Below are 14,589 nucleotides of genomic sequence, written 5' to 3' on the forward strand. Positions count from 1 at the left end.
GTCCGGCACCCTGAATATGGCCTCCCGAGGGCCTGGGTCCAGTTTCATGTGCACCACTTTAGAGATTACCCTAAACACCTCCTTCCAGTAATCCTCCAGCTTTGGACAGCACCAAAACATATGAACGTGGTGATGCGACCATCAATTCACACAAGGCGATTAGTAGAAGTGAACAGTGGTTTTAATCAGCTAGATCTGTGCCTGCCTGTGACTGCTCTGTACTGAGTGCCGCCTACAGGCTGCAGATCTATATACCTCCCCCGAGGGGGCGGAGCCTACAAGGGCATCTACATAATACAATACAATAGTGGTGAATTGTAGTAGCAATATGTTCACCACATTCAACCCCTGTTAAAAAATTGAAGTCCAGCGGGGGTGAAGTGGGCTCACAGATCGAGTCTGTCCGGCACCTTGATCGTTCCCTGTGATCGCCTCAGCTCTGGCTTCGCTTCGGGCATGGGTGTTGAACTCATCGCTGTGGGCATAGGTGTCGGGCTCGGTAACTCCGGGAGTGTGTCTGGAGCTCCATCACGGTGGGTCGGCGATGGGGGGAGGGGGTGTGTAGGCTGTGTAGGGGCGGGGGCGGAGTTCGGTATGGGGGGGGGGGGGGGGAGTAGGTGATGGTCGCTGGGGAACCGGTGGGTGCCAGATCCCAGAGGGAGACTGTATCTTGTCGGCCATTGTGGTGAGCCACGTAGGCATACTGAGGGTTGGCATGTAGGAGCTGGACCCTCTCGACCAGGGGGTCGGACTAATGGCTCCTCACATGCTTTCGGAGGAGGACAGACCCCGGTGTTATCAGCCAGGACGGAAGCGAGACCCCGGAGGTGGATTTCCTAAGGAAAACAAATAGACGGTCGTGAGGGGTCTCGTTAGTGGCTGTGCAGAGGAGCGACCGAATGGAGTGGAGCGTGTCGGGGAGGACCTCCTGCCAGTGGGAAACCGGGAGACTTCTAGACCGTAGGGCCAGAAGGACGGCCTTCCATACCGTCGTGTTCTCCCTCTCCACCTGTCCGTTTCCCCGGGGGTTGTAGCTGGTAGTCCTGCTCAAGGCAATGCCCTTTCCGAGCAGGTACTGACGCAGCTCATCGCTCATAAATGAGGAGCCCCGGTCACTGTGGACATAAGTGGGGAAACCAAACAGGATGAAGATGCTGTGCAGGGCCTTAATGACAGTGGCTGCGGTCATGTTGGAACATTGGATGGCAAAGGGGAAACGGGAGTACTTGTCAACAACATTGAGAAAATACACGTTGCGGTCAGTGGAGGGGAGGGGCCCTTTGAAATCGACGCTGAGGCGCTCAAAGGGGCGGGGTGCCTTCACCAGGTGGGCCTTGTCTGGCCGAGAGAAGTGCGGCTTGCACTCCGCGCAGACTTGGCAGTTCCTGGTCATAGCCCTGACCGCCTCGGTGGAGGAGGGCAGGTTGCGGGGCTTGCGGGGAGAAGCCGGGTGACCCCCGGGTGACAGAGGTCATTGTGGATGGCCCGAAGTCGGTCATCTTGTGCGCTGGCGCATGTGCTGCGGGACAGGGCATCTGGGGGCTCATTGAGCTTCCCAGGATGATACACTATATCGTAATTATAGGTGGAGAGTTCAATTCTCCACCTTAAGATTTTATCATTCTTGATCTTGCCCCGCTGTGTGTTTGTGAACATAAAGGCTACCGACCGTTGGTCGGTGACGAGGGTGAACCTCCTACCAGCCAGGTAATGCCTCCAATGCTGCACAGCTTCCACAATGGCTTGACCTTCCTTTTCGACCGAGGAGTGTCGAATCTCAGAGGCGTTGAGGGAGCAGGAAAAGAAGGGCACGTGCCTGCCTGCCTGGTTAAGGGTAGCGGCCAGGGCGACATCTGACACGTCGCTCTCCACCGCATGCATCGCGGCCTTGGTAATGTCTGTCTTGATGCGGCTGAAGGCCTGGCGGGCCTCAGCCGTCAGGGGAAAGATGGTGGCTTTGATAAGTGGGCGGGCTATGTCTGCATAGTTGGGGACCCACTGGGCATAATATGAAAAGAACCCCAGGCATCTTTTCAGGGCCTTGGGGTAATGGGGGAGGAGGAGTTGCCGGAGGGGGCGCATACGGTCGGGGTCAGGCCCTAGGTCTCTGTTTTCCACAACATAGCCGAGGATGGCTAGTCGGGTTGTGCGGAAAACGCATTTCTCCTTGTCGGTGAGATTGAGGCTTGGGCGGTTTGGAGGAACTTCTGAAGGTTAGCGACGTGGTCCTGCTGATCATGGCCGCAGATGGTGACGTTATCCAAGTATGGGAACGTGGCCCGCAGCCCGTACTGGTCAACCATTCGGTCCATCGTTCTTTGGAAGACCGAGACTCCATTGGTGACGCCGAAGGGGACCCTGAGGAAATGGAAGAGGCGGCCGAGTGCCTCAAAGGCAGTGTAGTAGCAGTCTTCTGCGCGGATCGGAAGCTGGTGGTATGCGGACTTCAGATCTACCTTGGAGAACACCCGGTATTGTGCAATCTGATTCACAATGTCCGCTATCCAGGGGAGGGGGTACGCATCGAGGTGCGTGTACCGGTTTATGGTTTTGCTGTAATCTACAACCATCAGGTTCTTTTCCCCGGTCCTGACGACCACCACTTGGGCTCTCCAGGGGCTATTACTGGACTCGATGATCCCCTCCCTCAAGAGCCGCTGGATCCCTGACTTGATAAAAGTCTTGTCCTGGGCACTGTACCGCCTGCTCTTGGTAACAACGGGTTTACAGTCGTAGGTGAGGTTCGCGAAGAGCGAGGGAGGGACGACCTTCAGGGTCGCGAAGCCACATACGGTGAGAGGGGGTAGGGGTCCGCCGAACTTCAGGGTCAGACTTCTGAGGTTGCACTGGAAATCCAGTTCTAACAAGAGAGGAGCGCAGAGATTGGGAAGGACATATAGTTTAAAATTGGCGTACTCGGCGCCCTGTATCGTGAGGTTCGCGACACAGTACCCCCGGATCTGCACTGAATGTGATCCGGAAGCAAGGGAGATTGTTTGGGACGCGGGGGAAATCTGAAGGGAACAGCGCCTTACCGTGACCGGATGTATGCAGCTCTCCGTGCTCCCAGAGTCAAACAGACACGACGTTTCGTGCCCATTGACCCGGACGGTCATCATGGAGTTCTTGAGGTGCTTGGGGCATGACTGGTTGAGAGTGACAGCGCCAAGCTGTGGGTAGCCGGCGTGGTCGGTGGTAGCAGGGTGGTCCCAAGATGGTGGCCCCCGTCGGTCGCACGTGTCGGGCGCCGCTGAAGATGGCGGCCAAGATGGCGGCCCCCGTCGGTCGCATGTGTCTGGCGGCGTTGAAGATGGCGGCCAAGATGGCAGCCCCATGAGTCGCACGTGTCGGGTACAGTTAAAGATGGTGACCCTCACAGACAGCACGAGGCGGATGACGCGTCAGAAGGGGGCGGTACCTGCAGGCATGCAGCGGGGTCTGCGGGCCGGTGAGTCTGTGAGTCGGGCCTGCGATTTTGGAACTTTGGGTCACGCCAAGCAGACTTTGGCAAAATGTCCTTTCTTGCCGCAGTCGCTGCAGGTCGCGTTCCGAGCTGGGCAACGCTGCCTGGGGTGCTGGTTCTGACTGCAGAAATAGCAAGGCGGCCCCCCGGGTTGGGCGGGCAGCCACGCGGCACAGGCCTGGGACACCCTCGGATCGGGTGATGGTCGCGCCTCTGGCTCCCACGCGGAAATCGCGTGGTCGGAGGGGAAAGCATTTAGGCACTGGAAGGCTACCTCTAATGAGGTGGACAGTTTTACTGTCGCTTCTAGGTCGAGGGCGCCCTTTTCGAGCAGGCGCTGCCTGACATAGTTGGACCGGACTCCAGCCACATAGGCGTCCCGGATGGCGAGTTCCATATGCTGCGAGACCGTGACGTCCTTGTAGTTACAGTTTCAAGCGAGTACCCTCGGGTTCCTCCAGCGATTCCCCGGGGTGTTGATGATGTGTGGTGAGGAGATGCCGCGCGGACACTTTGTTCACCGGCCTCAGGATCGCGACCACGTCTGCGTACGTGGTCACGTCTTCGATTAGTACAGAGATTCTGTGGCTCACCTGGGCGTGGAGGAGACTCATCTTCTGTGCCTCGGTGACGGCGGGTGAGGAGGAGGCGGCGAGGTAGGCCTCAAAGCAGCGGAGCCAGTGTGAAAAGATTCCTTTGGCTTCGGCTGCCTGTGGGTCGAGTTCTAGTCGATCAGGTTTGAGGGCGGCTTCCATTGCGATATCTTAGCTTATTAAATTGGTGCGACCATCAATTCACATGAGACGATTAGTAGAAGTGAACAGTGGTTTTAATAAGCTAGATCTGTGCCTGCCTGCGACTGCTCTGTACTGAGTGTCATTTACAGGTTTATATACCACTCCTGAGGGGGCGGGGCCACAGGCGGGCCCACAAGGGCATCAACACGTTCACCACACGCGGTTTGCGGGACCCCCCCCCACCCGCAGCGTTCACACACATCTTCTACCTCATCAAAGAGCCGGCTCATCCACACCCTTGTGAGGTGCGCTTTATATACCACCTTCAGATGTATCAGCCCCAACCTCGCACACGAGGTGGAGGTGTTCACCCTCCGGAGCACCTCACACCAGAACCCCTCCTCCATACCCTTTTTCAACTCTTCACTGTGCCTTGATCCCTTCTAGCGGCGCCTTCTCCTCCTCCAAAATAGCCCCGTAAACTGCTGATACTACCCCCAAGTTGAGGTTTTTCTTACCTTCTTGCTACCCTTCAACGGTCCTGGCGCCCGGGCCATGCTCATAAATACGCGCACCAATTCACACCCACGATACTCCCGCCTGAGAGGGGTGCCCAACCCGTTAATTGTAATTCAATTGATGCAAATCATGGATTTTCAGGGACCCCCCCCCCTACAATCCTTTAAAAAAATAAATTTAGAGTACCCAATTAATTTTTTTCCAATTAAGGGGCAATTTAGCATGGCCAATCCACCTACCTTCACATCTTTGGGTTGTGGGGGTGAAACACACGCAAACACGGGGAGAATGTGCGAACTCACACAGACAGTGACCCAGAGCCGGGATCGAACCTGGGACCTCAGCGCCGTGAGGAAGCAGGGCTAACCCACTGCGCCACTGTGCTGCCCGCGATGTACGATCCTTGATGTCATCGACAGCGGGAGACTGGAGCATCGCTTCGGAATCGGCACCAGGCACATTTCCCCATTTTTGCTCCACAAGCATTCTCTGCCCAATCGAGATGCTCCCTGCCGGCCTCGGGCAGTGGAGAATCCAGCCCCTCTTGAGGAAATTCCCTTCCATTGACATTTTTCCTCTCCAGGTTTCTCTGCTCCTTCCTTTGAGCTGCTGACTCCTACTCCAGGAGGGTTTGCATCCACCTGCATGATGTGAAGTAGGAAAGCTCCGACTGACTTTGCAGACTCTGGCAGAGGTCAGCGTTGGAAGGTACGGTCCTGGTGTAACGATCAGGATTGAAACCTATGGAATTTCAGAACCGTAACATTTCCTTTCAGTTCAGTGTCACTCCATACATTGGTGCTCTCTGTTGCATGGCTCAGTTACAATGACTGTAGTATGTTGACTGCTCATGAATAATGTCTCATTTCTCCTTGATGACTTCTTTATCCCTAGCTGGAGTAACTATGATAATACCGATGGAGATCTTTGACCAAACTGCACGGCCTGCAGCCTACATGATTAGTGGCTCCCTGCTCTGGATAAATCTTACTATCGTTGGGGTGGCCTTTCCATTCATTGTTGTAAGTATCTTGAACAAAGACTAAACTTAACTTAATATTGTGTGAGGGGACTAAGACCTCACACTGTATATCTTTATAAAATACATATTGTTATTTTCATCTCTATTTCTAAAATTTTTATAACTGGACAAAGATCAGTAAAATGGCTGAAACTGTTTGTGTCCCCTGAACAAAATAAGCCATGTTGCAGTTTCAGGGGCACTCACCTTGCTATCTCCGAGGAGTTACGAATGAGCACCTACGGGCTGCACAGCCCAACTACATGAAGTCTATTTGTATTTGATAACCCAGGTTGGTCACTGGAGCCTATAATGGCTGTGATATTATCAGCCTGGAATACAAAGCCAATTTTAACACACTGGTTACATCCTTTGTTGAAAACATCATGGAGAGGTGAAAGCAAGTAACATAGGCCTCTGGCTTGTGGATCAAGTAATAATGCCTTGCTGAACTGCATGATTCAGTCTGCTGTTTAATATCTGACTAGCAAGCCATACTGAAGGAACTCTGATCCAGGTTGAACATCTGGCTCCATCTACTCTGCTTCTGCTGGAAGTTTGTATCATCGCCCAAGACTAATTAATCTCTGCATGTCTATCTCATCGTGTGAAGTCAACACCACCAGAGAAGTGAATTATCCAGCATCGATTTTCAACCCACTGACCTGTGAAGGAATGCCTCATTGGACTTTGATTGTGTCCTCTGGAACCCATATGAAACAAAATTTATTTTCTCTGTGGTTTCTGTCTTGTAAATCTTTTATTTCTCTATCCCTCTCTTTACCATCTGACAAGCAGACAAAGCCTGACCCATGTAGAGTATGACTTGGGTTACCTAAAACTCGTTTGCAAATGATGCAGGTAGAAACAGAAAGAGAAAAGAAATAGAAAGATAAAAACAAATACTCGAACTTGAGAAAGAAAAATACATTTTAAAAAACATCAGCCTGATGCTGAGCCTGTGGAAGTGGGTTACCTGGAGCTGATGGGGATGATAGGGAGCGGCCAGGATGTTCAGAGGGAGATGTCAGTGTTGCTCCAGCAGATCCATAGCCGCTTGGAGGAGCCCCAGAGGCTACGGTCACAGGAGATGGCGCCAGCAATGAGTGGCACTGAGGCCAACACTGAAAGGGTGGCGACCGCAGTGGAGAGCCTGATGCACAATGTCAGCACCATGAGTGAAGGTGTCCAAGGCATTGTGCAGTCGGTGACGGCCATGGCTGAGGGTCTCGGCAGAATGACCGCATCACTGGGGGCTGTCACCCAGTACCAGGCTGGCATTGATGAGGTTCTACGGGACATGTCCCGCTCTCTGCGGAGCTTGTCCCAGTTGCAGGTGGGCATTGTCAAGGCACTGAAGATCATGTCCCAGTCACTGAGGAGCATTGCAGAGGGCATTTACACCGTGGTGCAGACCACGGGGAACTGCCAGGGCTGGCAGAGCTAAATGATGCAGGGGCAGCTGGGGCTCAGACCAGCTGCACTTCCATCCCAAGGTGGAGTCCAAGGCCCTAAGGACACCGATCGGGAGGCGGGGCGCTGAGTGCCAACCTGTGCCCATTACATGGAATGGCGACGGTGGCCACTAGCTCCCCTGAGTTCCGCCCCTCTGATGAGGCCTTGTCTCGCAGGCAGCACACTGGACAGGGCAGCACGGCTGTGCATGTGTAGCCGACAAGTGAGCCGGAACCCTCCGGCCCCAGAGCCTCCAGAGGACGCCCGCCAGGGGCATCGAAGGTCACGGGGTGAGGTAAGCAGCTGACAGCCTCCACTTTAGATGTGCATCCGGGGGAAACAATTAGATGTAGTGGTAAAGCTGGGAGGGCCAGGCACGTTGAGGATCACAGAGCACCGGGAAGTGGGGGGGGGGGGGGGGGGGGGGGGTTGGGGTAGGTAGAGGGTGGGGAGAGGGCGGAGGTTTGAGGGGTTAGGGCGCGGCACCACCGTGAGTAGGATATTGTGCAGCACATTAAGTTTCTTTGCACAACCATTACAATGTCTCTGTCACATTCCTCCGCAATGTGGTCTGACCTCTGGACCTTTTGCCCATCTCCCCAGGCATTCACCTCTCCACGTGGCGCTCACTCACTCTCCATCTGTGGACATCCCTGGAGCTGTGTCCCATTCCCAAGGTGTTTGGATGTTGGGTGTATGGTGTCACTGTCTGCAATGTTCAAGCACAGTGTTCAGGCAGCAAGGTGGGATTGGGATGCTAGGCAATGACTCCTACATGCTACATGGTGCTCCCACTCATGGGAACCCCCTTGGCATCTGTGAAATGCTCACTTAACCAGAATTGCCAATTCTCTATTTCTAATAGCCTTCAGCCACAAGGCCAGAGGCCTCAGCAGTTGGTGGGGGTTACAGTGATCGACAAGGGCTGCCCCCGGAACGGGTTCACACGATCCAGGGGTTGGCATGGTGGTGCCGCGAGCAGTTCCCCCCCCACCCCCCAGCACCAACCCCCCCACCCCCCAAGGTGGCCCACCCCTGTGGAGGGTCCCCCAATCCCCATTGAGCACTAGGATGGCACGTCCAACACCCCCGGACTCTTTGCCTTTGAGCGAAGATGACTACTCACCACCTCGGCTCCCCACAGAAGCCCTTTCACCAGTATGTTATATCGGGGGCGGGATTCTCTAATCCTGCGGCAGAGTGCCAATGCGTCGTAAACGCCGTCGCGTTTTACGACGCCTTGAACGGGCCGCTGCCAGGATTAATTCTGGCCCCTAAAGGGGGCCAGCATGGCACTGGAGCGGTTTGCGCCGTTCCAGCTGCCAATCCAGGTGCAATGCTTTGCGCCACAGGATCCGTGCATGCGCAGTGGCGCCGGTGCCAATGCGCACATGCGCAGTGGCCTCCTTCAATGCGCCGGCCCCGACGCAACATGGCGCAGGGTTACAGGAGCCGTGCATAGGAAAGGAGGCCCCCAGCCAGACAGAGAGGCCAGCCCGCCAATCGATGGGCCCCGATCGCGGGCCAGGCCACATCGGAGCCCCCCCCTCGCCCCCTGGGGTCGGACCCCCCCCCCCCCCCCCCCCGTCCCCCCCGTCCCCCACAGGCCGCCACCCAAACCCTTCAACGCCGAGGTCCCGCCGGTTCAGAGCAGGTTAGAACGGCTCCAGTGGGACTTTTTGTACGGCCGTTCGGCCCATCCAGGCCGGAGAATTGCGGGAGGGGGATGCATAGAGCGGCCCTCGACCGGCGCCGCGCCAACCGCACCGTTTCTCGCGGGCCGATATTGGGGCGGCGTGGTCCGGTCGCGAGGATTCTCCGGCCTGGCCCAGGGCTGGAAGAATCCCGCCCCTTATGTCCGAATAAAGCTCGAAGTAGTGAATTTACATTAACCCCTTGTGTATGGACAGATGTGAAGATCACTACAACCAGATTCACATTTTTAAAAAGGAGTATTAATCGGTGACAGTGTGAGCACTCGCTAGGGAAGCTGCTGAATGACGGGAGGCCGTTGGATATGGGGTGACTCTCGTTAATTGTATGGAAATGGGTTTTAGGTGGTGATAATTGGTTCTTGCCAAGATCCTGATTTTGCCGATGGGAATGGGCCGTTTGCATCTAAAACAATTTGGCGTCAGGTTAGGATCTCGTTATTAGCCTCTCCCACTATTCACCAGCCTCGTTACTCTTGAGCGAGAGCGTAACGAGGCCGGAGAATCGCGCCCAGGATGATTAAAGCTACACTTCTATCATCTCGAGATTGGGATGATTTGACTGCTGAGAGAATGGAAATCCATTTAATCATTTCACAGGGCCTGAGTAAAAGTTGGAAACACATGGGGCTGTCGCATGTGTCTAGTCTTACAACCAAAAAGCTCCGCACCGATGCTCCGCCCGCTGGGGGCTAGCAGCCGCGTCATGTAAAGACCCCGGCTTTACCTGCGGATACGGACATTGAATTGCCGGGTCCGTGGCCGTGCATGTGCATGGCGGTGACCTGCAGCGGCCACGCTGTACAACAAGGTGCTAGCCGTGTGCGGGCCCAGCCTGCCCCCCCCCCCCCCCCCCCCGTAACCCCCCCTCGCCAACCCCGGACCATCCCCCACCAGTCTCCCCAGCCTCCGCTGAATCACCCCGTTTTATGCTTCAAATAACTTTGACTGGACACAGTCCGCAGCCACCACGCAAGGTCCCCGAAAACTAAGAGCAAACATGCCCCACCCCGTCGGGAAGTCGGCCTATCAGGGGCGGAGCAGCAGGGGAGAGCTTTCAGGTGACGTCCTGAGGCCGTCCCAATGGCGTGCGGCGTACTCACCGATGACGCTGTTTTGGAGGAGGCGGAGCGTCCAAAAAACGGCATCGACCCCGATTTTGGCGTCAAAACGGATTCTCCGGCCAATCGCCGAATGTGATTTTGCCATCGGCAATCGGAGAATCCAGTCCATGATTCTTTGGAGGACTGTGGTCCTGTCCAAAAAACTGTGCAAAATGTCCCTGATGAAATTCATGGCGGAACTTGCACCATCCCCAGCTAAAGAGAAAAGTGCTGTAGCTCCTTATGTTAGCTTTGTTGATGAAAATATACTGTCAAAAGCCAGTAGAGTTTGGCCTGAAAAGCAACAAATATCTCAAAAAATATTCAATTACTGAAGACAAACCAACAGGTCTGATCCAGTGCAAGGATTAGAAGCACAACTTGCTTGTGAAAATTAGTGATTGCACTGACCAACTTTATGCTTCAAATAACTTTGACCGGACAATTGTCAAAAATTGTGCATTCATTCTTTTGAAAGCTCACCTAGAATGGTAGGTGTCCCGTTTAGATGACGGCAGTTTTGTGAACAGTAATAGAAATGACATTTCAACTGCTAAAAACAAAGAACCTACCTTCCTTAGAAACTACTTGCATCAAGGAAGCAAAATGCCTTTGGTAAAGGTTCATTCATCTAAACAATGAAACAACAAGACCTGTTCTTTAGGAGGATCATTTTGAAGCTGCTTGCCATTCAGAAATACAAGATGGTCAAGATGTTTCTAAAGAAATTCCAACGTATCTTCGCTACAATTGGTTGACCCCGAAAAGGTTATGGAAAAATACTCAATTTAATTGCTGTTGATCTGTCCAGAGTTTAATGAAAGGGTGTAGGAAACAATGTTATGACAATTCTAAGATGCTTAAATCCTGCTGATCCTACTTACATCTACTTGCTTTTGCAAGGCACGGTGGCACAGTGGTTAGCGCTGCTGCCTCTCAGCGCCAAGGATCCGCGTTCAATTCCGGCCTTGGGTGACCAGGATTTGCACTTTCTCCCCGAGTCTGCATGGGTTTCCTCCGGGTGCTCTGGTTTTCTCTCACAATCCAAAGATGTGCAGGTTAGGTGGATTGGCCATGCTGAATTGCCCCATAGTGTTAAAAGATGTACAGAAGGTGGGGTTACGGCGACAGGGCGGGAAGTGGGCCTAGTTAGGGTGCTCTTTCAGAGGGTCAGTACAGACCCGATGGGTCAAATAGCCTCCTTCTGCACTTGGAGGAATTCTTATAATTTTGTGAGTACAATATGTATAATTGTTTTTTAAAAATCTTCTGTAAAACTGAATTAAGAGTACCCAAATATTTATTTCCATTTAAGGGCAATTAGCGTGGCCAATCCACCTAGCCTGCACATCTTTGGGTTGTGGGGGTGAAACCCACGCAGACATGTGGAGAATGTGCAAACCCCACACGGATAGTGACCCGGGGCCGAGATCAGGTCCTCAGCGCCGCAGGCAGCAGTGCTTAACTTGTGTAATTGTTAAATATGTAACGGTTACCTGTAGAGTATGTAGTAAGCTACTTGGTAAAAAAGGTTATGATAAACTATTGTAAAGAAACCTTCAGCATGAAGCTAGCTTTTCCCAAGGGGGTAAGTGTGAGGGCGCCTGAAAATGAACTGAAATGAAACGCAAACTGAGGTTAGGAAATCAAAACTAAATCTTGTTAAAAGAAACAAAAGGACACAGATCCGTTCAACCTGGGCAGTAACAGTTGTTGAATCCACTGAAGCTGAACAGACAGGTTGGAGGAAACTCAAGAAAAGGCAGCTGGATCCAGAAACTAAGAATAAGAAGAGATTTAAGTTGCTGCAGCAACTTGAAGATGGGACTTTGTGGAAGATGATTCTTGGATAGGCTGTGTGGACAGTCTGGATCATGTAACATCGGAAAGGAGGAGGTATTGGCGGTGGATGTTGATTACATGGACTTAGTAAAGCCTTTGACAAGGTGCCTCATGGCAGACTGGTACAAAAGGTGAAGTCACACGGGATCAGAGGTGAGGTGGTAAGATGCATACAGAACTGGCTTGGTCACAGAAGGCAAAGGGTAGCAGTAAAAGAGTGTTTTTCTGAATGGAAGGTTGTAACTAGTGGTGTTCCACAGGGATCTGTGCTGGGCCTCTGTTGTTTGTAGTGTACATAAACGATCTAGAGAAAAATGTAGCCGGTCTGATTAGTAAGTTCGCGGATGACACCAAGGTTGGTGGAGCGGCAGATAGCGTTGAGGATTGTCAGAAGATACAGCAGGACATAGATAGGTTGGAGACTTGGGCAGAGAAATGACAAATGGAGTTTAATCCAGAGGGTGGTGAATCTGTGGAACCCTTTGTCGCAGAAGGCTGTGGAGGCCAAACCACTTGCATCTTTAAGACAGAGAGAGATAGGTTCTTGATTAATAAGGGGATCAGGGGTTATGGGGAGAAGGCAGGAGAATGGGGATGAGAAAATATCAGCCATGATTGAATGGCGGACCAGACCCGATGGGCCGAGTGGCCTAATTCTGCTCCTATGTCTTATGGTCTAAATGTGAGGTAATGCATTTTGGTAGATCTAACATATGGGGGAAATTTACAGTAAATAGCAAAACTCTGAGGAATATAGAAAGTCAGAGAGATCTGGGCGTGCAGGACCACAGACCTTTGAAGGTGGCAGCACAAGTGGACAAGGTAGTCAAGAAAGCATACGGAATGCTGGCCTTCATTGGATGGGGCGTCGAGTATAAAAACTGGCAAGTCATGCTACAATTGTATAGAACCTTGGTAAGGCCGCACTTGGAATATTGCGCACAATTCTGGTCGCCACACTACCAGAAGGGCGTGGAGGCTTTGGAGAGGGTGCAGAGCAGGTTTACCAGGATGTTGCCGGGTCTGGAGGGACTGTTTTCATTAAAAAGACGGAGGTTGAGGGGTGACCTGATAGAGGTCTACAAGATTATGAGGGGCATGCATAGAGTGGCTGGGTAGGCACTCTTTCCCAGAGTGGAGAGTTCAGTTACCAGGGGGCATAGGTTTCAGGACCGTGGGGCAAAGTTTAGAGGAGATGTGCAATGCAGGTTTTTTTATGCAGAGGATGGTGAATGCCTGGAACGTGTTGCCAGGGGAGGTTGTGGAAGCAGACACTTTAACGGTGTTCAAAAGGCATCCTGACAAACACATGGATAGGATGGGTATGGAGGGATATGGCACAAGGAAGTGCTGAGGGTTTTGGCCAAGGTTGGTATCATGACCGGTACAGGCTGGGAGGGCCGAAGGGCCTGTTCCTGTTCTGTATTGTTCTTTGTTCATAACAGTGATCCATCTACACCATCCAAATTGAATTGAGGAGGTTCTGCAGACATGTGTCATTTATAATGAAGTCACTGTCTGTGGAACTTGTGTTCGTTGCACCTTGTTGTTGGCTGGGAATCCAAGTAGCTCCTAAAAGCTGGAATTCCTCAGAAGGAAGAGAGTTTGAAGGCCTTTGTGACTTACCGTGGTCTCTCTAACCTGAGAGGGCTGCTAATTTGTTAATCACACAATGCAATTCATAGTTTATATTCAACTACAATTTATCAGTTAATTCACGTTTAACTCATGTCAATTCATGAAGTTTGAGTTTGGACAGATAATGGGGAGGATTTTGCTTTGCTCGCCGCCGGTAGCAGGTTTCCCGATTCGGTGGAGAATGGTTCTGAAGCTTCATTCCCTCACCGGTGGTGGCAGACATCTACCCGTCCTGCACCGGCGGGAGGATGCAAATCAGTTTTCTTCTGATTAACGGGCTGAAAGCCTGTGTCTCCACCCCCTGGTTTATTCACTGACCCCTAGAGCGGGAAATCCCCCGGGTGGACTTGGTGTAGGTTTGCTCAAGTGTGGCCTTGAAGCGTTGGACTCCACGGTGGGTTAAGGAAGTCAGTGTAAAACTGAGGTATCCCAAAAAGTCCATTTGAATGTCCCTTCCCCATAAAATGCAAATCCTGCCCCTGTCTGAACCCCCAGCAGAGACCCCCTCCCAACAGAGACCCCCTCCCAACAGAGACCCCCCCCAACAGAGACCCCCCCAACAGAGACCCCCCCCAACAGAGACCCCCCCAACAGAAATCCGCCCAACAGAGATCTGCCCAACAGAGATCTGCCCAACAGAGTTCCGCCCAACAGAGATCCTCCCCAACAGACATCCCCCCCCAACAGAGATCCTCCCCAACAGAGACCCCCCCAACAGAGACCCCCCCCAACAGAAATCCGCCCAACAGAGTTCCTCCGCGACAGAGATCCTCCCCGACAGAGATCCTCCCCGACAGAGATCCTCCCCAACAGAGATCCGCCCAAACGGAGATCCCCAACAGGGATCCTCCCCAACAGAGATCCTCCCCAACAGGGATCCTCCAACAGAGATCCTCCCCAACAGAGATCCCCCCAACAGAGATCCGCCCAAACGGAGATCCCCAATAGGGATCCTCCCCAACAGAGATCCTCCCCAACAGAGATCCTCCCCAACAGAGATCCGCCCAAACGGAGATCCCCAACAGGGATCCTCCCCAACAGAGATCCTCCCCAACAGGGATCCTCCAACAGAGATCCTCCCCAACAGAGATCCCCCCAA

The 14,589-nt window shown here is 52.9% G+C and overlaps 1 protein-coding gene across 4 annotated transcripts in view; it reads left to right on the top strand.

Annotated features, from left to right (window-relative positions):
• The window catches only part of LOC119963218 (solute carrier family 2, facilitated glucose transporter member 11-like), an 86,097-nt gene that overhangs the window by 61,605 nt on the left and 9,903 nt on the right, over positions 1-14,589 (top strand). For 3 of the 4 annotated variants that reach the window (XR_005460055.1, XM_038791982.1, XM_038791992.1), the window contains one exon: positions 5,614-5,741. Coding sequence is in view for 3 of the 4 variants with exons in the window: in XM_038791982.1 (XP_038647910.1) it covers positions 5,614-5,741 (128 nt within the window). In the remaining variant the exon portion in view is untranslated. Of the gene's footprint in view, positions 1-5,613; positions 5,742-6,032; positions 6,481-14,589 lie in introns of those variants that run through there. The other variant, XM_038792001.1, reaches the window with a different exon arrangement.

This window comes from Scyliorhinus canicula, chromosome 1 (assembly GCF_902713615.1).
Source record: "Scyliorhinus canicula chromosome 1, sScyCan1.1, whole genome shotgun sequence".
NCBI classification, from domain to species: domain Eukaryota; kingdom Metazoa; phylum Chordata; class Chondrichthyes; order Carcharhiniformes; family Scyliorhinidae; genus Scyliorhinus; species Scyliorhinus canicula.